At 45.7% G+C, this 21,858-nt stretch overlaps 1 protein-coding gene and 1 long non-coding RNA gene across 6 annotated transcripts; both read right to left on the bottom strand.

Moving 5' to 3' along the window:
* Window positions 1-3,094: 3,094 nt before the first annotated feature.
* On the bottom strand, window positions 3,095-6,151 carry LOC132646406 (uncharacterized). Its single transcript, XR_009584655.1, has 2 exons — window positions 5,103-6,151; window positions 3,095-4,312 (listed from the first exon to the last, which is right to left on the bottom strand). It is a non-coding gene; the product is annotated as an uncharacterized LOC132646406 (long non-coding RNA).
* Window positions 6,152-13,135: 6,984 nt separating this feature from the next.
* On the bottom strand, window positions 13,136-21,658 carry Zbtb18 (zinc finger and BTB domain containing 18). Of its 5 annotated transcripts, XM_060364764.1 has the most exons (3): window positions 19,094-20,629; window positions 16,107-16,794; window positions 13,136-15,994 (listed from the first exon to the last, which is right to left on the bottom strand). In XM_060364764.1, the coding sequence occupies exons 1-3, from the start codon at window positions 19,320-19,322 to the stop codon at window positions 15,985-15,987; spliced, it is 927 nt and encodes a 308-aa protein (XP_060220747.1). In that variant the 5' UTR covers window positions 19,323-20,629; the 3' UTR covers window positions 13,136-15,984. The 5 variants fall into 5 exon arrangements, with proteins under 5 accessions (XP_060220747.1, XP_021511918.1, XP_060220745.1 ...); XM_021656243.2 differs by lacking the exon at window positions 19,094-20,629 and adding an exon at window positions 21,369-21,658 and having other exon boundaries at window positions 13,136-16,794; XM_060364762.1 differs by lacking the exon at window positions 19,094-20,629 and adding an exon at window positions 21,192-21,210 and having other exon boundaries at window positions 13,136-16,794.
* Window positions 21,659-21,858: the final 200 nt, after the last annotated feature.

The raw sequence follows: 21,858 nt of genomic DNA, 5'->3' as shown, positions 1-21,858 counted from the left end.
GGTTGAATGAAAATGGCCCCCACAGGCTGGGAAGGAGTGGCACTGTTAGGAGGTGTGGCCTTGTTGGAGAGGTGTGGCCTTATTGGAGGAAGTGTGTCACTGGGGGTGGGCTTTGAGACCTCAGACGCTCAAGCCTAGTGTGGTGCTCTCTTCCTGTTGTCTGCCAATCTGGATGTAGACCTCTCACTTCCCTCTCCAGCACCATGTCTGTCTTCCTCCTGCCATGCTTCTCACCATGACTTAATGGGCTAAACCTCTAAACCGTAATCCAGCCCCAACTAAATGTTTTCTTTATAAGAGCCATGGTGTCTCTTCACAGTAATAGAAACCCTAAGAAAGACTCAGAGCATCTAGGGACTGGCACAGCCTGTGTCTGTCTTCCATTAAACTAGTTTGCATGGCCTCTTTCCTGGGCAGTAAACAGCAGGGCTCTCCCAGGCTTGGTCTTTCTTTCCAGGAGGCAGGCAGCCACAAGAGGATTGACTCACGAGCAACAGAGCTCAGTACCTAACACCCCCGCTGGTGGTCAATGTGCACTCAGACTCCGAGGCCTTCATTCACGTTACCTCACATCAGTACTCCTCACCCCTCCATGGGTTCCTGTGTCCCGAGGTGGAGAATACATCTTTCTCTCCTGTGCCAGGGAGGAGCTCTTGGTGAATACAGAACCACTTTCTTAGGCCCTAAATAAGTAGAGAGGATGTGTCTTCTGTGTTCCCAGCTCCGACGGTCTGATTACTCACTGCTGGGCCCACAAGGCACACGGGTCAGTATTCAGGAAAAGGAGAGCCATATTTGCAGTTGGGCTCTGCAGAATGAGCCAGGTAAGGACACCAGAGACACCAAGGGAGGGAGCTAACACGAAAATTAATTTTTCTCAGTGCTTTAACAAACATACATTATTTCACTTAGTGCTTGACCGTGGGTTAGAAATTAACTGCTGTTGCACCGCAAGGGAGAACATATTATTCTCACTTCCAAATAAATATCTTTTCATAGTTTCCCTTTAAATTCAGTCCAGAAGCACGATGGGCCCCTATTGTTTTGTCAGCCTCATTTCTGGGAACCGTGTCCCTGGCTCCTGGGAACTATTCCTCTGCCCCCGGCCCCCTGAACACGCAGGCCCCTCAACATGCATATGGCACCACAGGAGTCTGCCTGTTGGCACAATGGGACGCACTCTTGGACCTGGCCATTGGTGGAGAAGCGGGCACCTGATCCAAGATGACCAATCAGAGCCCTCCCCCAAGATTTGGGAACTGCAACTGACAAAAAGAAGTCAGTCTCCCTCTGAGTGTCTGAAAATGAAGACATGTAAATGCAGAAGCAGTTGGCAGCCCTGTTCCACCATGTGGACTGAGGGATGGAAAATGCCAATCACCAGAAAGAGAAGCAGAGGCAAGAGAAGGAGAGAGACTCCAGACAGCCTCCGAGCCGCGCGGTCTAGCTGCTCCCCAGGCCCAGCCATATTCCCCCTTTGGATCCCACCGATTCCACGTAGCCTTATGACAAAAAATTCTCTTTTGGCTTCCACTAACTGAAGTTGGATTTCTCTCCTTTGCAACCCCGAGAGTCTTAACTAATATGAGAGCACAAGCCCTATTTCGATCTTGCTCCCGTGTCAAGCTTGAATTTCTCCATCATTTCGCTTTGTGACTTCAGAACGGAACAGAGAAAAATGAAAATATTTTAATTAGACTCCCACGCAAATTAGTCTGCACTCCTTCTCCTGGATGGTTTTTGCACAGAAAATTCTGGTAGAATTTTCTTCCACCTGCAGTGGACTAAGAATACACTGGAAATATGGGTGGGTCACGAGATTCCTCATTAACAAGTTTTTAGAGTCTGGCTGGAGTTGGAGAGATGGCTCAGTGAGTGAAGTACGTGCCCCAGAATCCACGCAGGAAGTCCAGCATGGTGGCAAGCCCTTCCATCCCTAGGAAGGTGGAGACAGCAGAAGGCTCCCTGAAGCCAGCAGGCTAAGCAGCAAGCCTTTGCTCCTTAGAAGAGACGGTGCCTCAAAACCAAGTGAGAGAGGGCTGTGGTGGCTCATCCCAGTGATCTCAGCACTTGGAAGACTGAGGCAGATCAATCGCTTTAGGTGTGAGGGCGGCCAGCATGGGTTACATCGTGAGTTCCAGGAGAGCCTGTCGTGAAAGAACAAAAGAAGCAAAAACGAAGTGGATGGCTTCTGAGAAAGAACGCCAAGGTTGATCCACATGCATGCACACCCGTGTCACACACACACACACACACACACACACTCACACACAACGAGAGAAAGAGAGTAGAGTGATGAGAATCTGCTCTTCTCTAATTTTAAAGTCCATCTGCAAAAAACAGTATGGTCTCTTTTGATAATCTATCCAGTGTATGTGGCCTCTGACCTCTAGACCTACAGGAATCCTTTTCACCGCTCTAAGTCCCACAAACCATATTTGAGGAGCAGTAATCTTTTGTGTGTTTTCCTTTGGCAGCTGCTTAAAGATCAGAATGAGCCTTTTCATACACAAGGACCTGATACAAGGTGGCTGAGAGCTGTCTAAAGAAAATTCTGTGCAGAAACTGAGACAGAAAATCCCTTTGCAGAACTACAAGGGAGCATACTTAGCTAGGCGAAATCTCTATGTGATCTTTGATCGTTAAAATAACCAACAACAAAACATACACCATGGCTTTCTTAAGAGTGTCAACAAAATAAAACAAACCATGAAATCAGTTCTTGTGGTACATTTGTTTAGAATCGCTAAGGTTTTTTTCGCCAGTTAAAAAATAAAAATTAACCCCAAACCCACTGGATTTGACCACAGACAAGAAAGCATATGCTTAGCACATGGCTGACATTGTAAACCTGAGTACAGTAAGATATTAAAGTCCCACGGGCCAGGAGAAGCCCTCCCCAGCCCCATCCCTGCCCGCCCTTATTGGAACAAGCATGCCTTTGATCACGGGCGCCTCAGAACCGTACTGGTATATTAGTCACCATTTTTCCTCTAATTGGAAAATATTTCCCTGTTCAAGTCCAGTCAGCATTTCAGCTAAATAGGTAAAAGATACCCAAGAACTTAGAGCTGGAAAGAACCTCAGAGGCAGCTGGCTCAAAAGGTTTATTTTAAAGATGAAACGAGCAGGTCTCTCGTTCAAGGCAACACGACTTAACAGAGAACAAGAGGGCAGATTTCTCGTCGTCACCTTCCTCCCTCCAGGTTTCCAGTGTTTAAAAGCAAGACCCTTTCCAGAGAGCTCCCAAGCCCTCTTTCTCCAGTTCCTGGTCAGTCCTGCCCGGGGCAGAGCTCCGGATGTCTAGAGAAAGTTGCAGGACCCTGGGGGCTGGTGCTGCTGGGCTGTGAAAGGCATGCCTCGGGAGCTCAGCTTTCAGGGATGCAGTCCAGCTGTCCTCACACCCCCTTTGCACATGCAAGCCTCACACTGCCGCAGTCCTACCACGCGACAGCAGAGATGCGGGAGGCTTCCAGAAGCCCCGGGGGATACATTCAAAGGGTACCTAAGAAGGCAGAGCGGAGGATTTCACCCCGAACGGAAGGAAAGGCAGCCCACTGAAGGGGGTGCGTGGTGGGTGGAGGGACCCTGCCCTCCGGTGACCTGCCAGCCTCCTCCCACACCCCATCATTAGTCGTGGCGAGGCGTGAGAAAACAACCCGGTGGATGGCGCACCGAAGTCCCACTGACACAGCCACGCGTAGAAGAGAGAGGGCCCAGTTGCTCGGCAGCTTGAGTGGGAATGTGAGAAAAATCATGGGGATTTCACAGCGCAGGTGGAGATCGGCACAAACAGCCCACAGTGTCTCGCTAATCATTAGAGATGGCACCTCCGCTCAATGTCAAGAAGTGGGATTTCAGGGGCATCTCTCCCTCTTTGGAAAAGACGCTGTACACATAAGACAATTTTGTTTCAGCTCAAGATGTGCAGCAGACCAATGCCAGCTCCCCAGGTGAGAGGTTGGGATGGGAATTCAGCGCGAAGGCCCATTATCGCGCGTCCTACCCTCCTTCCTCCAAGATTCACACACACAAAGAGATAGCCACCCTGCTCTCTGTTCCACCTTCTTTTGAACAGCGGGCATGGCCAGGACGGGTGGTTTTTCAGAGCTGTTGCTGGAAGAATGGAAAGGCTTCCTCTCTCCCTCTCGTCCCACTGTGGATGGTGAATAGAGGTGGCGATTCCATACAGGCTGGCCCAGAGAAGAAAACAGTTCTCATGCAGCTCCTATAAATTACCCCTCTTCTCACTTTAATATCAAGTATGATATGTATTAGAGTGCAGGCTTTGGGCTGGACTCAAGTTGGAAGGCTGTCAAATAAAACACAAAATAGAAAAATAAATCCAAAGTGAAATTCATGACATGATTTTTTACTCCCATTACATTCCACTTAACAAATGCATATGTTTTACAATATCTTTAATAATAATTATTAAACATAGTAAAATACTTCCAAACTTGGCTCATTGCATAATTGTACTTCGAGTGAAGAAAAAAAAAAATTATCTGAGGCCCTGTCAGTGTGCCACTTCCTCCTCCCCCAGCTTTTAACAGAAGCAGCCTCCAGTGGGATAATCCAAGCTGTGTTCAAGGAGTTGGCAAGTAGGTCCAATTAAATGTGGTTTTACTGTATTCTGGCGTTTGCATATCTAGTTTGCCAAGAAGTAATCTTTCACAAAAAAAAAAAAAAAAAAAAAAAAAGACAGAAAGAAAGACAGAAAAAAAAAAATCTGTACTGGCCCAGAATCAGACTGAATGGTACAATATATCACATAACTTTACCCCATGACTAAGATAATCTCTTTTTTTTTTTCTTAAATAGCTATGGAAAACGTATCATCTTTCCATCATATTCCTGTATGAATCACAATCACCATCCTGTGTGGAGCATCTTACATTTATACATGGCAAAACCGGGATTCATCTCAATCATCCTGTTTATTTTAATTATTAAACTCCAAGGGGTTAGCGCTCAGCCTCCTGAGCTCGATGTATTTATTCAGGTGTACTCCGGTCAGATTATCCGCATGAGGCTGTAAATGATCCTATTGATTATTAAATACCCACTTGTCAAAGCGGGAGTCATACACATTCACAAACCTGGGTGCCTGGACCTGGTGCCTCTCTGCTTTGCAGCCGAAATGCTGGGCCGTTCCTTTGCTGGTGTTTTACATTGCCCCCGGCCTTCGTGGAGGAGCTGACTGGAGCAGTCCTTTCCAGCTAACCCGGGCTCACCATGAACGGCCGGCCGTATCCAAAGTCCAGATGGAAAGCTGTCAACAAAGGGAGTTCTTCCGCTCTGCCTACTGCATGATTCATCCCTGGCAGAAAGACAGGCCCGGAGATGGCCCCACCACCTTGACTCCCATAGGTGAGCCAGGCAAGGAGCACAGGTGCCTACTCTGCAGGTCAGCAGGAAGGGATCAGGTCCCAGAAAAGGCTGCAAACCCCACAACCTGGCCTTTGTTACGAATCATCATGAGCTCATTAAAAACACATGCAGAAATGGTTAAACAAAACCTTCCAAAACCTTTTACAAAATCGCCAGTCTATTAGGGAGACAGAGCCCGCAGCAAGCCCTCCCTCCAATGTGTGCAACGGAGCAGCTAATGTCCTTTGGACTCTTGTCTATGGTATCAAGCAGAGGCAAGGTTGTTTTTTTTCCCCCCAGGGGGAGGGAGGTGCTTGTTTGTTTTTGGTTGTTGTTGTTTTCTTTTTTTTTCTTCTTTTTTAAAAACCAAATAATTAAATATAGCCACAAAGAACTGTTTTTACCAAACATGTATTGTTATGCTCATTGCCTTTTCCAAGAACTGATGAAAATGATAAGATTGAAAAAGGAAGATTGTATCATGATAACAAGGAGGAAAAGAAAAGGAAAAAAAAATAGATGACTGTGGCCCAACTGCTTTTGTGAAGTGGCATGGCATCAAAGAGGAAAGTGGACAGACTGAATAATGACTTGGCCCCAGTACACACACACACACACACACACACACACACACACACACACACACCGCACACTCGGTTGGATCATGTCCTGTAAAAGTGTCCAGCTAAGCACAGCGCCGTTGTATTCCGCTGCTCTCCAGGCTCCACCCAGATGCATTATCCTCCCAGTGGACGAACCCGCACCCGTTTTCATGACACCATAGCATCAGAACACATCTGTAGGGCACATCTGTGACATGACCCAGGACACTGAGATGCTCCAGCCTCTGACTTGACATATGCCACCTTCTCCTGGTTACTCGAGAGTTGGGCACTTGTCCGCCGTCTCCCTGTATAGTCATCATACTGGGTTTTGTACTTAACGATTCTCCGCCAAAAAGCAATCACGGCTTTTTGATCTTGATTTCCGAAGCACTAAGGGGACATGGCAGCTCTTGTCTGAGAAGTCAATGAAATCTTCCCTTTATCCCCTCCAAAAGAAGTGATTTGGGTGTGGCACTCTGGATCTATCAAAACAGACACAGAGAAAGTTGTCAGAAGGGAGCAAAGAGTGTGACATCAGTGAGAGGAGACATGTACACACGTGCGCACACCCACGAGCCCACCCGAGAATGTGTGAGCTTTTCACAAGTGTGACCCTTTCTACCAGCTTGTAGAAATTACTTTCCACGAGGGCACGATGCAAAACTAAAATAAAGTTGAAACTATTAGTGCTTGCCGAATTTAAATTTTGGATCCATATTGTTGGAAAGGCTTTGTGATAGAAGAAGAAGAAGAAAGAAAAAAAAAAACCTTTCGTCTTGGTGTAAAAACCAATTATTTTTATAGCAGTGTTGTCCCCTAAAATTTACATAGCATCTTTCCTCTGAGACCTTAATGATGTGAATGTATATTCATGTTGCATTGTGTCAAGGAAGAAGTGATAGGGTATTGTCATTCTGTTCTTAGAATGAAGGAACAAATGTGGCGGAGCGGGGACCCGCCTGTGTGGCACAGATATGCCTTCCTGACTTTCCCATGAAGCGTCTTCCAGTAGGTTCTGGTGAGAGTGGTGAGAAATGTTCTAAGAAAATGGGGTGAGTGAGGGGAAACACAGCGTCTCCCAGTTGGGCAGCAGAGGAATGTGGGGGCCCCAAAGGCTGGCACCTCAGCACCTGGCCACACTTCTCCTCCGCCTCCCGGAGTCCAGCAGCACTGACAGCTGGCCGGTCCCTGCCTGTCCCTTCCCGCACTGAGCACTGCCTCATGGTGGCTGAACAAATAACACACTTTATGGGAACCTAAGCAGCCCTCTCGTAGCTGGGAGTGTGAAGGGAAAGTGCGAGTTGGGAGGGTGCTTGTTGGGTTTCAGTTCTTGAGGTGAAAGAGAGGAGGCCAAAATCCCTCAGACAGCATCATAGAGTAGGTACCCTGCTTGTATGGAGTTGATGACTGGATCAAAGGGGAGGAAGAAAAAAAAAAAAACAGTGTTCCAATTTAGATTCAGTAATAACTGTTTGGAGCAGACAATGGGTATGGTAACTGTGATGGAGGTTATAGTGAGAACTGGATCACAGAGGTACCACCAGGATGGAGATTTCAGACTCAGTCTTGATCAAATATGAAACTAAAGTAAGGAATCTGACCATTGTGTGCCGCAATGGAGAGAAGAGGCCCATCTTTAAAATGGTACCTACCCAAGGTCTGGGGGATGTGTGAGATGTTTGCAAAGAGTCTCCTCTGCCCCCGACCTTGCCCTAGGCCTGTTCCTACCCCACCTCTATGCCAGCCAGTTCAGGTGTTCATGGTGCTTCTGGGTTAGTCCCTGCTCGGGAGAACGGCAACCCGTGAGGAGGGACTGTTAGCCAAACATCATGGAGAATTTCTGAGCCATCCTAGCCCTTAGATTTTTCACAATTTGAACAACAAAGCTTATTTATTATTTTTAAAGACAATCAGTCCAGAATACAAATATTCAGATTTGAGATGCAGTTTTGATTTTTTTTCCCCCTTGGGCTTGACTGTTGTTATTTTTGGAGAGATTGAAAAATATATGTACTGGTGAATAAAAACCCGAGGACTGATAGCCCCATCCTTTGAGGGTGCTATTTGACTGACTTTTAAAACAACACCTCATCAATCATTTAAAACCCTTCCATACTGGTCAAGCCTACAGAACGCCTGTTATGTTCTCACTGAAGTATTATTTTACTGCAAGATAAGCACCTTTCCATAGCAAACTGAACAAATGATGACAAACCTCCCCTCCCTCCCCCCCTTGCACAGAAGTGGTTCTAGCACCACTTCGAGGCATCCCTCAAGTAAAATAACATATAAATAGAACGTGAGAAACAGCCACATTTTTCTAGACTTCACACTTACTATGAAAAGCAAAAGTTCTTTGTGCCCCAACATCTCCTCTAATTTCTTTGCCTTTCGCTGAAGATTTTCTTCCAGTTTGATGTCATTTACTGTAAGGAGCCTCAGAAGTGTCTCAGTTCCTTTATCTGCAGGCTCAGGCCCCCTGTCTGGGTGTATTAACACTTAGCTAGCTAGTACTCAGAGCAGTAAATAGGCCAAACCAAACTGGAGTTTTCATTTCGATTTTGTTTCCTTCCCCACCCCCCAAAATGGGAGAAACACATGAATACTATCTGGCTGGAAAGCTCACTTGTGCCGTGGTGTCAAAAATCACTTGATGAATAAACTTTACCCTCTTGTGGTAAAGAAAAGGACACAGAGAAAACTAGAAAGCAGAGTACGAGGTAAGAATTTCAGCTTGTGCCTCAGCAGCAGTCAGACCTAAGGAAACACCCAGCACACATCAGTTTCTTTTAGATTATTCACTGGAAAAATCTTGAGGATTCGGAAGAGATCTTAAATTTTAGGTAAGAGTTTCCTGTCCCATGACAGTTCGCTGGCTGTAAATTGTGTCGTTTCTCCCTCCAGCCCCTGACTGAATCAAGAACCTCCTTTCTCAAAGCCAGGTAGTGGCTTTTGGTTTAGGTGTTTCTGTTTTTTGTTTTTTTGTTTGTTTGTTTGTTTGTTTGTTTGTTTCTTGTTTTTTTGCTTGTTTGGTTTTGCTCTAATTTATTCTATTTGAGAAGGATTTTAAGTGATGGAGAACTGTTGTAAGTTGGAAAATGGGGTCTCCCCCTCAAAAAAATATACATAGATGTCACTACCTGGAAGCTCCAGCCCAACGACCACAGATACTGTCCTTCCGGATTTTAATTATTGCACTACAGTGCTTTCCCCAAAACTGTCCAAGTCGACCTGCTGAGGAGGCCGTGCTGTCTAGTAAACATGGAAATGATGTTTCAGTACTACCAAGCCGCTCATGACTGTGCTGGAGTTTCAAAGAGAAGGTCTACAGAAAAGCATGTGCATCCTTTCAATCTCTTAAAACAGTCTTTAAGAGAGTCGAAAGAAAAGTTTAAATGCTTTTACTTTGATCAAGGCTCATCTCAGATAATAAGAAGCTCAAAATGTTAGAGTCATTAATAATCCTTTCAGATGTAAGCTGACCTGCATTGTATGGTTTTTTTTTAATAAAATGTACATATTTTTTATAGGTTTGAGTAAATATATTCCTACATTATTGATACATTTCTTCTAAATTCTGTCACGCACCGAAAGTTAGCTCTGGTCTGGCATGACACATTAAGTCATTCTAGTCTTTCAAGTTCAATGCCATCTACACATTTTCTATATTAAGATAGATTTAATCTATTTGCACATGCTTACTGATATTAAAGTACAGTCTTTCATACTCCAGTTCATATGGACCACAAGTACACTTTTGACAAACTTGAATATTTGGGACAATGACTTTTCAACATTCCTATAGAGTCCCATTAAGCATGCACACTGACACTTCACAAAAACCACCTGATTTACTGAATAACTGCAGAGACCATAACAAGCCATCTGCCTGTAGTCCCCAGGAGTGGATTCCCTGGGTGTCACACGGACTGTCAAGACGGCCTTGCACACCCTCAGGGAAACTGTCCCTCAGGGCACTACATTCTGAAGCCAAATGGGTTTTCTTGTTTTTTTCTTCTCCTTCCCAAAAGAGACATGGCTTTCCAGAGCCTAATTGCAAATCCATCCCCAAAGCTTAGAAAAGGACATGGCTTATTGGGGGAATAAGAGCCCACAAATACAAGACAATCTTCGGTTTTAAAAGATACTTTTAGAGGAATCTTTTCAACCAAAGAAATGTATCATACCACATAAAGCTTGAAATAAAATTAGTAAATATCAGAATAGAGTTAGGAAAGATAACTGGATACTTCATTCCTTTCCTTAACCGCCAAGACAAAAAATTAAATAAATAAAGCTCTTTCAAAGGCTTGAATGTCCAAAAAAAAAAAAAAAAAAGTAAAACTGTTCTTTATATCTGAATTACCTGGGAGAATTAATTGCAATTTATTTAGCATAAGCAGAGGCACGCCAAAGTGTCTGGATTTTTAAAGAAAAAAAAATTGTTCAAACCTCTGCTATTCACTGATTCATTTCTACACAGTGTTGCACATTTGGAGTCCTGTTTCTTCCATAAAGAAATCCCAAAAAATCAAAAAATCAGTGAGAATTTTTACTTTAAATGTATTGGTTTGCAAAAATACAAAAAAAAAAAAAAGCCTAATTTCTGAAGTATCTATTAAAATGAATTTCTGGAAGCTCTCACTGTCATCCCTAAGACATGGCCTCTCTGCTGTTACTCTGTAAGACTGAGCTAAGCTGAGCAGGGTGGGGAGGGCTAGAAGCAGAAAATCTCTGATGGAGCTAAGTTGACTTGAAGTCAGAGAAGTGACTGCATGTCTAGACCAAGGGATCACAGATATTTTGCCAGGATTCTGCAGGCAAAAAAAGGTAAAATTAAATTAAATTTAAAAATTCTAACATAAGGGACAAAATCCTGTCAGTGTAATAAAGTTGGACCCTGGCCAAAACGAAATTCCTAAAAGCCATTTGCTTTTAAAAAAAAATAAAAGCACTGCTTTATTGTTAAGATGACATTATCTCCAGTATTTTAATGGCAGGAGACTTTAATGAAAATGACACAGCTCTTCTGTCCCGGACTTCAAAATTCACGCTTACCACAACCAGTATGCCTTATCAGCAATATCAAACATTGCAGTAAATAATCAAAATATAGATCAGTATCTAAATCTAAAAACCTTCTGCCCACAGGTATGTTTCGACTTCTCTTCATTAGGTCAGAACTCAAAGATTTAAAACTTTATAGGCAAACAGTGAAGGAAATTTTGAGATCTTAAGAGGTTTTTAAAAATTTGTATCTAAATTTTTAAAAATAGGGTTTCTCGAGTTTGTTTTTCTTTAACGCATTTTCTGTGTGTTTCGTCTGTAAAACCAGGACGTTCGAGGTTAGAGGAAGCAACAGCTAGTTCAAAACAAAAATTTACTTAGGAAAATAAGCACTTTCAATACTTATATTTAATGTGAGTTCATACGTAATTTTAATATAGTGTCTGCCTTTTTCTCACCTTCCAAAACCCTGTTTTTAGAGACCCATGTGAAGTCTGTTAAGGGCAAACTCTACTTGATTCACCTATTAATCCGATAGCATAATTAACTAGGAAGGAAATCCCCACCCGGCATCCTTAGCGTCTTCCACTTGTCGGCTGTTCCCCAGGGTATACCTAGCACACAATGCTGGGCCCACAGCAATCCAGGGCCTAATTGATTATCTGAAAGAAGCAGATGTTTTCAAAAGTAAGTGAAACCATATTTTCAGCATGCATTTCGGGATGGGCCAGATGTCAAAGGAGGGCCTGATTTTACAGGTTTCCAACTGGAATACATGACAACTTTCTTCAGTGCAGCAAATAAACAACGGATTCTTGTGTGTCACGTGCCAAATGTGACCCTTTGAGTAATAACACGCTATGCCTGTTGTACGGTATTTCAAGAAGTGCTTTCCGAATCATAGAACGCTGTTGCGCAGTGTGTGTGTCCTGTGAAGCCTGCCGAGGTGGCGCTCACTAAAAATGAAGACAGTCAGCGGGACCGACAGCCAGCCTTCAGCACCTTCAGGAAGCTTTAGGAAGCGCGCCTCTCCTCTCTCCCGTGCTGACTGCTCACGGAATGGTGTAGAGGCCAAATGAAAATTTGCCCTTCGTGTGAAACGTTCAGTTGTTTAAAACCAATTATGAGTTGTGTTGGTTACATTAATTTCTCAGTTAAAAAACTGAACGTTATCACTCCAAACTGGAAATCTTTACCGTACATTACGATAAAAACCATTGTGGATTTCTAGCCAAAGCCATCAAAGACCTTCTAAATGGTGTGTTTCACACTCTGGATCTCCTATAGAATATTAACCTTAGCGTGGGCCTTTTTGGTGTAGTGGTGCATCTGACAGTAGGAATGGGAAATTATTATTCCCATATTTGTCTTTAGCACTGGGAGTTATGGACAGTTAAGGATTTTTGTGTTTATACAACTTCAGGCCCTGGGCCCACCGCAATCTAGGGCCGGTGTGACAATTCCTCCAAAGTCCCACGTCCGTGTGTTCTCAACCAGCCCTTACCAGACACATACCCAACAAGACAGGCAAGAAACGGGGCAGGGGCAATGACAAAGGGGAGGGCGCAATTCTAAAGGTGGGTTACTTAAATGTTTTAAAATTAGAGCTCAAACTCTAAGAGCTTTTGAGTTCTGGTTAGAAAAACGGACGTACACAGCTAATCTTGAACAACCGAGTGCCTGCTAATTCAATTGCCTAGACTTGCACTCATTAGCCAAGCAGCCTTCCAAATTAAGACATCCGGTCTCCTCCAATTTTCCACTTAAGCCAGAACATGGGAGAATGGATTCCACCAATCAACTTGGGATAAAATCATGCATGGAAAGTGATTTGCATTGTGTATGGGTTAGTACTTCTGTGGCTTGTTAAGAAAAACCTACCTTTGCCACCTGAAGTTCTTTGTGTTCACAATTTTCTAGGGAATTGCCTCAACAGTCTTGATCTACACTGGAGAAATGGGTCGTATTTTTAAATGTGCACTGAGTGTCTTCTTAAAGGATGAGAATGTGCACATTTCCATTTGGGCGGCCCTAAAGCATTCTAATAATTTTAGAAACTGAATAAAACTGATACTAAAACGAAGATGCCATGGACTACACAGACTTCAAAATCTGCTTTTGCGACCACAATACAAAACACACAGAGGGAATCCTCAGTTCATATAATTTATTGCAGTTAGCACACAGTTTAAAAATTCACCAACACACCAATAGTACAAAACTAAACAGCATTATAAGTTATTCCCCCTCAGGAAATAAAACATACTATGATTGTCAAAGCTAGATGTCAGTCTAAGATTTAGAACAAAGGAAGAATGTGAAACTAAGAAAAAGAAAAAGCAATCACTCACAATGACCACAAAAAAAAAATCCAAAAAGTCCGTTCTTTCACAGACATTGATTGTCTTCTCTAAATTAATAAAGATTATTTTAACATAAACTGTATTAAAAAAAAACAAACTAGAAACTCTTCAAGTAACTAAAGATAATGCTCCAAGGCCATTTTCACAGCTTTTTTTTTGTTTGTTTGTTTGTTTGCTTTAAATGCCATTACAGCCAAATTAACATACATTTGACCAAATATTTCCAAAACAGTCCAGCAACACACAATGGAGTTTTCCACTCAGTATCTTAAGCACAAAAATAGGCTATGTTTACAGTAGTTAAGGCGATCAAATTTTAAACAAAAGCAATTAAAAAAGAAAAAGGGAAAAACAGCAAACGTTTTCCATGCTACTCCCATAGACCTTATTTGTAAGTGCAAGACAGGAAAACAAACACTGTGCAAAATGCTTCTGCCCTGCGCTGGTCATTAAAACCACACGGTGGGCTGCAGCCTCTGCTGCCGACACACATAGTCCACCAACCCCTTCCCCACGTCAATCAAGGCAGTCCAGTCCTTTCAGCCTGGGGCTTTTTCAGTCCATAGAATCTTTTCATGAGTTAGGGGGTAGGGGGAAGGAAAGGAAATAGGGGAAAAAAAGAAAAGGGAAGCAAAAAGGAGAGAGAGAGAGAGAATGACCTATGACCTATTGTCAATTTGTGCAGTAGTTATTCTAAAAACGCTCAGCTGGGTACGTGTGTACACCTCAACTCTGAGCTTGGCATGGGTTCTGTGCAATTACAAGTTATAAATGCACACCGCACATGCAAATCTTTAAGCCGTTTGTAAACATTTATATGTTCCTTGTAATGTAGCAAAGTTATCAATTTGCAGCTTAAGTTTTTATTCAGCTTAACAGTTTCAACTTAAAGACAGTGGGAAAAGTCAATTTAAATTATATAAAATAAAAATAAAAACAGTGCATTTACGTTCTTCGTAACACCAGTTTTTTTCCCAAATGGTGCTATTTTCTAAAGAAATTAAATAATTTTAAACTCACTCGTTAAAGTTATACAATGCAAACAAAGACAAAAAATATATTGAAACTCATGCATTTCTGTAGCGTTAATATTTACTTTTCAAGACTCAACTAAGAAGAGCATCAACACAACCTGTCAAGTTCTCTGACACCCCCCCAGCCCATGTAATCAATTACAGTATACAAGAACAGTAATTCACATTTTAAACACACAGTTCAACACTGCTGAAGCTGCAATATCCTTTTTCATCTCAAGCAAACCTTCACAGAGACAGTCCCAGTGACCCAGTGTACTGTCAGATTTCTCTCACTGGGGACCATCGTAAAACCAGAAGTTGCCACAGAAAGTTTTAAGTCAACTGCTTGTTTAAAAATAGATAATCCAGCATTTCAGAAATTTTCCATTTGGGTCTAAAAGCATTCAGGTTTCCAACAGCCAGAAAAAATTCATGCAATTTGAGACATATAAAGAGGCTAATAAAACTGGAGGGAATTTCTACTTTGAAAACAAAACAAAACAATGTGAGGCACAAGGAAAGCGCTCAAGACAATGCAGTGTTTACAAAATTAAGCCATAGGAAAGCATTTTGTGACAGAACCATTTGTTGAGAAGGTTTTATTGGCTAACTTGGCCGACCCCTCAAAGGAAAGACACCTCTCTACTTCTGACTTGCTCTAAAGTTTCTTTTATCAGAATGCTAAATTAGTGAGATTCTCATGCTATTATTCTAAAGTGCAAAAACAAGTTAAGATCCCAACTTTTCAGTTCCAGGAAACAAGACTGCTTTTAGACCGTACCACAACTATATAGAGATCTATGTATATATATGTATATATATATATTATTTATATATATATATAAAATTATTTCCAAAGTTCTTGAGAGCTATCTTCTAAGGTCCAGTCTCTGACAGTGGGCAAGCTCAGTGCTTCGCTTTTGACCGACAAGGAGTTCACCAACTCACAGTGGAACTTGCGGATGTGTCTGTACAGGTCTCCGGACTGCGTGAACCTGCGCTCGCACCACTTGCAGGCATGGGGCTTCTCGCGGGTGTGCACCACGGCGTGCCGGCTCAGGTTGTGCGAGTACTGGAAACTCTTGCCGCACTGGGTGCACGTGTAGGGCTTCTCCCCCGAGTGAGTCCTCTCGTGGCGCTTGAGGGTGTACATGCAGGAGAAAGTCTTCCCACACAGGGAGCACGTGGGTACGTTGACATCGGCGGCAGGCTTGCTGCGGATGCCATCCTGCTCTCGGAAGTGCGTGCTCAGGTGGATCTGCAGGATGTGGGGGCTGGGGAAGACTTTGTTGCACAGGGGGCACATGAAGATCTGGCCCGCGGGGCTCAGGATGTTGGAGACATAGGGAAGCAGACTGCTCTCCATGCCCCCCTCCACCTGGACCCGCTCGCTCTCTGGGGTCATCATCTCATCGTCGCTGGCTTTGTCCTCCCGATCCAGCTCCCTCAAGACCGAGTCCTCCCTCAGAGGAGCCAGGTGGGCCGGCTCATACTGTACCCTGTTGTTAGTGCTCACACTCTCTTTCACAGTGCTATGTTCCATGTCATAGTCATTAGTGCCAACATCACTCTCATCACAGGACGCCTCTTTCTCCACCTTCACCTGCACCAGGTTGCTTCTCAGCACGTCCTGTGAAGAGAAATAAGAGCTGTTCAGATTTTCAACTCCTGAAAGGCTGGACTTGACAGACAGGTCCAGCACACAGTCAACATCTGCCGCATCCCTCACGGAGGTGACAGACCTCTGGGACAGAGACTCTGTGGAGCTGCAGGGGCTGGCTACTGTTTTCCCAGCTGCTGTGGCGTGCGGCTCGGCCTCTCCGCCAGCCTGGGGGATGCCTGCTGAGTCTGAGGGCAATCGCATCCACATGTTCCCAGGCTCGGCTGCCAAGTCCCTTTTGCTAGGTAGAATGTTCAGTTTCTCGTCTTCGCCTTCATCTTCATCACTGGGCAGGTCACCTGCCATGTGGCTGCTGCCGTCTGAGAGGCTCTCGACTTTGTCCGAACAACTTGAAGCATCTTCTTCCTTTTTGGTGCTGTCTGCCTCTGTGGTGGCTTTCTCTTTCAGCTTCTTTTTGCAGACTTTGACAATGTCATACATGTGGAGATAACTGGCAGCTGCTAGCACGTCCTCAATGGGCAAGTCTTTGAACTGGAGTTTCCCTTCGTACATGAATTCAAGCAGGAGAGCGAAAGCGGGGGCTGTCACAATGTCGCTGTTCAGATGAACAATGTCTCTTTTGTCCAGCTGGTCCTTGTAAAAGAGGTGGAAATACATGCTGCACGAAGCCAGTACAGCTCGGTGCGCCCGGAACTGGGCATCTCCCACCAGAACAGTGCAGTCACAAAGAAAGCCCTGGTGCCTCTGCTCGCTCAGACACTGCAGTAAATGTCTGCTGTGGTCTGGAAACTCCATACTGTCTTCATAACCTGGGGAAAGACGAGTTTCTTGTTAGAGCCTGGTCAGGACTTTAGCCTCTAGTTCCCACTTTAAAAAATATCTGCCTCAGTGGTGGAGAGTTACACGTCTCTGAATTTTAGATCAGGCTCACACCCCAAGGACTCCCAAGTCACACATGCGACCTAAACGCTCTTGCCAAGGACTCGCTCATCCCTTTCAGAACTCCTGGTCAAGTTTAAAGCCTTCCTTTAGCTGCAGCCTATTACTGATAACAAGAACTCGGACCTCTTCCAGAAGAAATTTAACTGACTACTTATCAAATGGCATCCCACAAGACCTACAAGACCACTTAACTTCAGAAGGAAAGAACTCAGTCCCACACAAATTCTGGAAGACTCAAAAAAACTTGTCCAACCATTCTTTTTATTTTATCACTTTTCGTACCTGACTACTTAGAAAGAACAGACCAGACCGAACACACACACATTTGGCTGAATTGAGGGGAAAAAAAAATGAAATTGCATAATTAGTCCAGAAATCAGCAAACAACTTACTTTTAAAGTCAGAGTGTTACAACAACAAAAGCCCTGTGTATAAGAACAGATGTTGGTGCCGTAAGATTTGCAGGTACTGCACATGCAGGAGATCAGACGGAACTGCACCGACAGATGGGAAAGATCATCTTTACTCTGAACAAATCCAAACATTTTTTAAATGAATGGGGGGGGAGTTCTGTTTCTTTGTAGAACCTCTACTTCAACAATATTAGCAACCAGAGAGGCTGTTAACTCTGAAAATTTTCATCCAAACTCTGATCTGCTACAGGGCAAAACAAACTCCACATTAAAATTAATAAAACTTTTACCACTATAAAATAGGTGCAAAAGCTTTATAGGTTCAATATCTAGTATTTTTAAAAGCCTTTCTAGAAGAAAAAAAAAAAAAAAAACCAAAAACTTTTCCTCCTTGGCGCTGCCTTAGGTATTCAACCGAAAACACTGTTTCAATACTAACTTGGTATGTTTTGTTTTCCCAGTAGCTTCTATTCTTTTATGCATCTTTGCCATGTTTTCTGGCAAGGGAGGTGGTGAAAGGAGGGAAGGGAAAGATGGGGTCAGAATCCAACTGTAGTGGCTAACTCCTTTAAGATAAGCAGAGCCCACCTCCCCATCCTGGGACCAGAAGCAGGGACCCGCCAGCTACCTCAGCAAGTGCATCTGGGATGGAGATGAAGTTAATATTCAGAAATGGCTTCTCCCCTTTTCCACACTGTGCTTGGACAGTGAGGCTCCCATCCTCACCCAGATCCCTCCTGAAAGACGCGACCAACAGAATACACCAAGATTTACAATACAATCACTTTAAGTGCTCCACAGCTAACAGCAATCCTAATCCTTGAGAGGGCTAAAAATAAAGATTGGAGGGCAGCTCACAAGGTAGCCGTGATCAAATTAGGAGGCTGAGAGGACAGAGAGGGACGAAGAAGGAAGCTTATAAACATCTGATCCAGCTGACTGTGGCCATATGGCAGCTGCTGCCCAGATAAAGAGATTAAGAATAGAGGAGTGCGATTACAGCTGTCTGGCCAATTCAGGCAGCTCAAATCTACAAGTTCTAAATTAGTCGCTAACACAAAAACTCCTGCAAATAATTATTGTTATGCTGAAATAAAAGATCTCTTAAATATATATTTGAAAGAGAAATGAGGAAACTGGTCAAACTATTCTCTTAGGGACAAAAGTTCTCTTTCTTCTTCTTCTTCTTTTTTTCCTTCTTAAAAAACAAAAAGCAAAACAAAACAAAACAAAAAAAAACCCAATAACAAAAACCCTCCGGTTTCAAAAGCACTACAGCTGTATGCTGCTTTCAGTAATGCCTGCTGAATGTTTTGAAGACTAAAGTTTCACAGTGGAATTAATTACACAACCACCTAGCTTCTTAACCAGAATAATCTCCTCGTGTAAGTTTGAAAGCTGGATTCCAGACAGTTTACTATTTCTGCCCCCGTCAAGCAAAGGGAATCTAAACAGCAGTGAACAAAAGGCATCTTAATCCAAAGTGATCTCCAAAAGCCATATTCCAAAGCCCTTCTTACCATCTGAAAACTTGAAATACTTCTGTGTATTAAAGTTATTTACTTGCTCAAATAAAAGAAATAAAAATTTAAACCAAGCAAGCCCAAGACTTTCAACTCCAGTAAGACCATCACTTCATGCTCAATTTCACATATTATTCATAAAGTGGATTAGAAAAGTAATGTGATTTTAAAAAAATCAAATAAAACACCCAAACAGAAAGATGCTCAATCTAATCTCTTGCTACTCCTACCTTTAGGACACATAAACTTGATTAAGTCCTTCCCTCGGAGTCTTGCTGGCTCCAGGTCTGTTACATCGGTGGAAAAAAAGCAGACTAGGAGAGACAGATGCGAAGTGGAGATGATGTTGGAGAGGAATGAGATACCTTCTCCACCACAGAGCCGCACACACTGACTCCCTGTCTGTGTGTTAGAATAAAAGGCTGAGGGATGGCAGGCTGTCAGCTGCTCTGACATCATGCTCAGATGGAAATGCTACCTCCAGCTGTGCTCCTTTAATGCCATATGCTACTCCTCTCCACTCCTGCCACCAGCTTCTTCTTAGGAGAACTTTTCTCTTCTGTTAGTATAAACAAAATACTTCAAAGTCTTCCTTTCCCCCCAAACTTTCTAACAGAAGAAATTGAAAAACTCAGCATATGGAGTCCTACTGTATTTATGGAATCGCAACACTTCTGCCTCAAGTTGGTGGACTGGCTCACATATGACAGCACACTCAGGCTCCGTGCTATTCAGGAAACCCACATTCACTTTTATTCAACTCCAACGTCTAGTTTCAAAGGCAGCTTAGCGATATTTTTAAACCAACCAATTTGACATCTCTAGTCCCATTTCAACATTATTACAGCATGGGTTTTTGTGTGTGTGTGTGTGTGTGTGTGTGTGTGTGTGTTTTCCCTTCCCCTGCGGAGATAATGGTAGATATCTCCGAAATGTTGGCAGACTTATTAAGAACTATTACTTTAGCGTGGCTCACCTTATTATTTCACTCTTACTTAGCAACTTATCTGCAACTCCCTCCCAGGAAAATATTTCACAGTGCCACAGCTAACGCAAATTTCCATTCTCAGCACCAACAAACTGAAACTACACTTTTGAAATCCTGGAAAGTATTTCAGTTCAATGAGGCAAATTAATAAACGGACACAACCTACTGCAGTCACTCAGAAGGACTGCCTGACCACAAATCTAGTCTTTCTGCTCAGAAAAGCGGTCACTTTGTCTTGCCCTTGGTCTCTATCGCTTTGGGGGATGGGGCTGTGATCGCCAGGAGGGGCGGGAAGCCAGGTGTAGACTTTGGGAACTTTTTTTGGCTGGGGTTTGCTGATCTTTTCTAACGGCTGATGAAATGTTAATGTAACCGGGGCTGGGCCGCCGGGTGCCCCGCAAGGTGCTGCGACATCTCTGAATGTCAGACCCATCTCCACAGACTCTTGAGAGGTTGGGGAGTAGCAGGAAGAAGTTGGGGCCTGAGGCACAAACGTCCCCACCCGGGCGACGACGACTTAGGTTCGCCTTGGGAAACAGAGGCAGAGAGCTGGAGAACAAAACCTCAACTCTGCCCTGCCCTCGCTCCCGAGTCACAATCCTAACTTTCTCTAACTTCGCGGTGAAATGACAATTCCGAACATAATTCGGGAGGCACTCTGTGCAGATCCATTTACTTCCCTGCCGCGCACACACACCCTCTTTCTACAGATGCCCTCGCCCCATTCCGCTATATTCGACATTAATCACCCCGTTTACCCAGTGGGGTGGCGGTGTGGGGGGGTGAGTGACAGTTTAATGAGCCCCAAGAACCGCAATGGCCCGAAGACATCCACTCCACAGATCAACCCGTCCACCGCCACCGCGGACCCACGGAGGTTCCGGGAGGTCTGGGGTTTTGTTTTTCAGAGGTGGGGGCAGGGTGCCCCGGGTGTGTGTGAGGTTTGGGGGTCGCGGGGTGGGGTGGGAAGAGATGCAAATCTTCGCGCAGTTCGCCGTGCATAAAGCACTCGGGGAAAGAGGAAGGGTGAAGCCGCGGGGAAGGAGGCGCAGGGCAGGGAGCCGGTGCAGCGGGCAAACACCTTCCACAACGGCCGAGAAAACAGAGCCGGGTCGCGGCAACAACAAAAGAAAAGTCGCAAGAAGCAGCGCGGCGACCGCTCCCCCGCCGCCGCCGCCGCCGGCCCCCGGGGCCTCCCGGCAACCGCAAGCCGGGCGCCGCGCCCTCCCCCTCCCCCGGCCCTGCAGCTGCACCGGCCCCGGAGCCGCGGCCGTCCCGGGCGCTGCAGCTGCGGCGGCCCGGCCCCCTCCCCCGCCCGCCCGCCCGCCCGCCCTCCGCACCGGGAGGCGCCGCCGCAGCTGCACCGAGTCCGCCCCGCGCCGCAGCTGCACCGGCCGGGGAGCGCGGCCAGGCGAGGCGAGGCGAGCCCGCACCGCCCGCCGCCCGCCGCCCTAACTAACTCCGCCCGGCGGGAGCCCGCGGCCGGCAGCGGGGCAGGGCGGGTGCGGGGGACTCACACGGAGCGGCCCGAGTCGCCGCGTCCCCGCCGCGTCCTCCTCCTCCTCCGCCGCCGCCGCCGCCGCCGCCGCTGGACTTGTGGGCGTCCTCCGCCGGCCCCCGCCCGCCCGCCCGCCGGCCCCGGCCCGGGCCCCGCGCGCCCCCGCCGCCCCCCGCCCGCGCTGGCAGCCTGAGGCGCGCGGCCGAGCCACAGGGCCCCACTCTCTCAACGGCTCCCCATGGCAGCAGCCCAGCGGCGGCCGCAGCCTGCCAGACGCACGGGCGGGAGCGGGCGGGCGGGCGGGCGAGCGCGGCGCCGGGCCGGGGGGGCGGGGCGGGCGGGGCGCGGGCGGGGGGCGGACGACGCACACGCACGCACGCGGCGGCGCGGCCCAGATGTGGCCCCGCCCGGCCGGGCCGCCCCGCGCCGGCCGCTCGGCGATTGAACGAGGGCGGCGGGGCCCCGGTCTCTGGCCCGCCCCCGCTCTCGGTGTCGCCCAGTAGGAGAGC

Source organism: Meriones unguiculatus, chromosome 11, assembly GCF_030254825.1.
Source record: "Meriones unguiculatus strain TT.TT164.6M chromosome 11, Bangor_MerUng_6.1, whole genome shotgun sequence".
In the NCBI taxonomy this organism is placed as follows: Eukaryota; Metazoa; Chordata; class Mammalia; order Rodentia; family Muridae; genus Meriones; species Meriones unguiculatus.
Note: the sequence above shows the minus strand (reverse complement) of the source record. Positions and strands in the feature narration are given on the sequence as shown.

What these genes read in the sequence shown, in the direction of transcription:
- Zbtb18 (XM_021656242.2), bottom strand. Translation starts at nt 19,322, where the DNA reads ATGATGTCAGAGCAGCTGACAGCCTGCCATCCCTCAGCCTTTTATTCT. An exon ending in CAAGTTTATGTGTCCTAAAG is followed by an intron (nt 16,795 to 19,093) that starts GTAGGAGTAGCA and finishes GTCTTTCCCCAG; the next exon opens with GTTATGAAGACAGTATGGAG.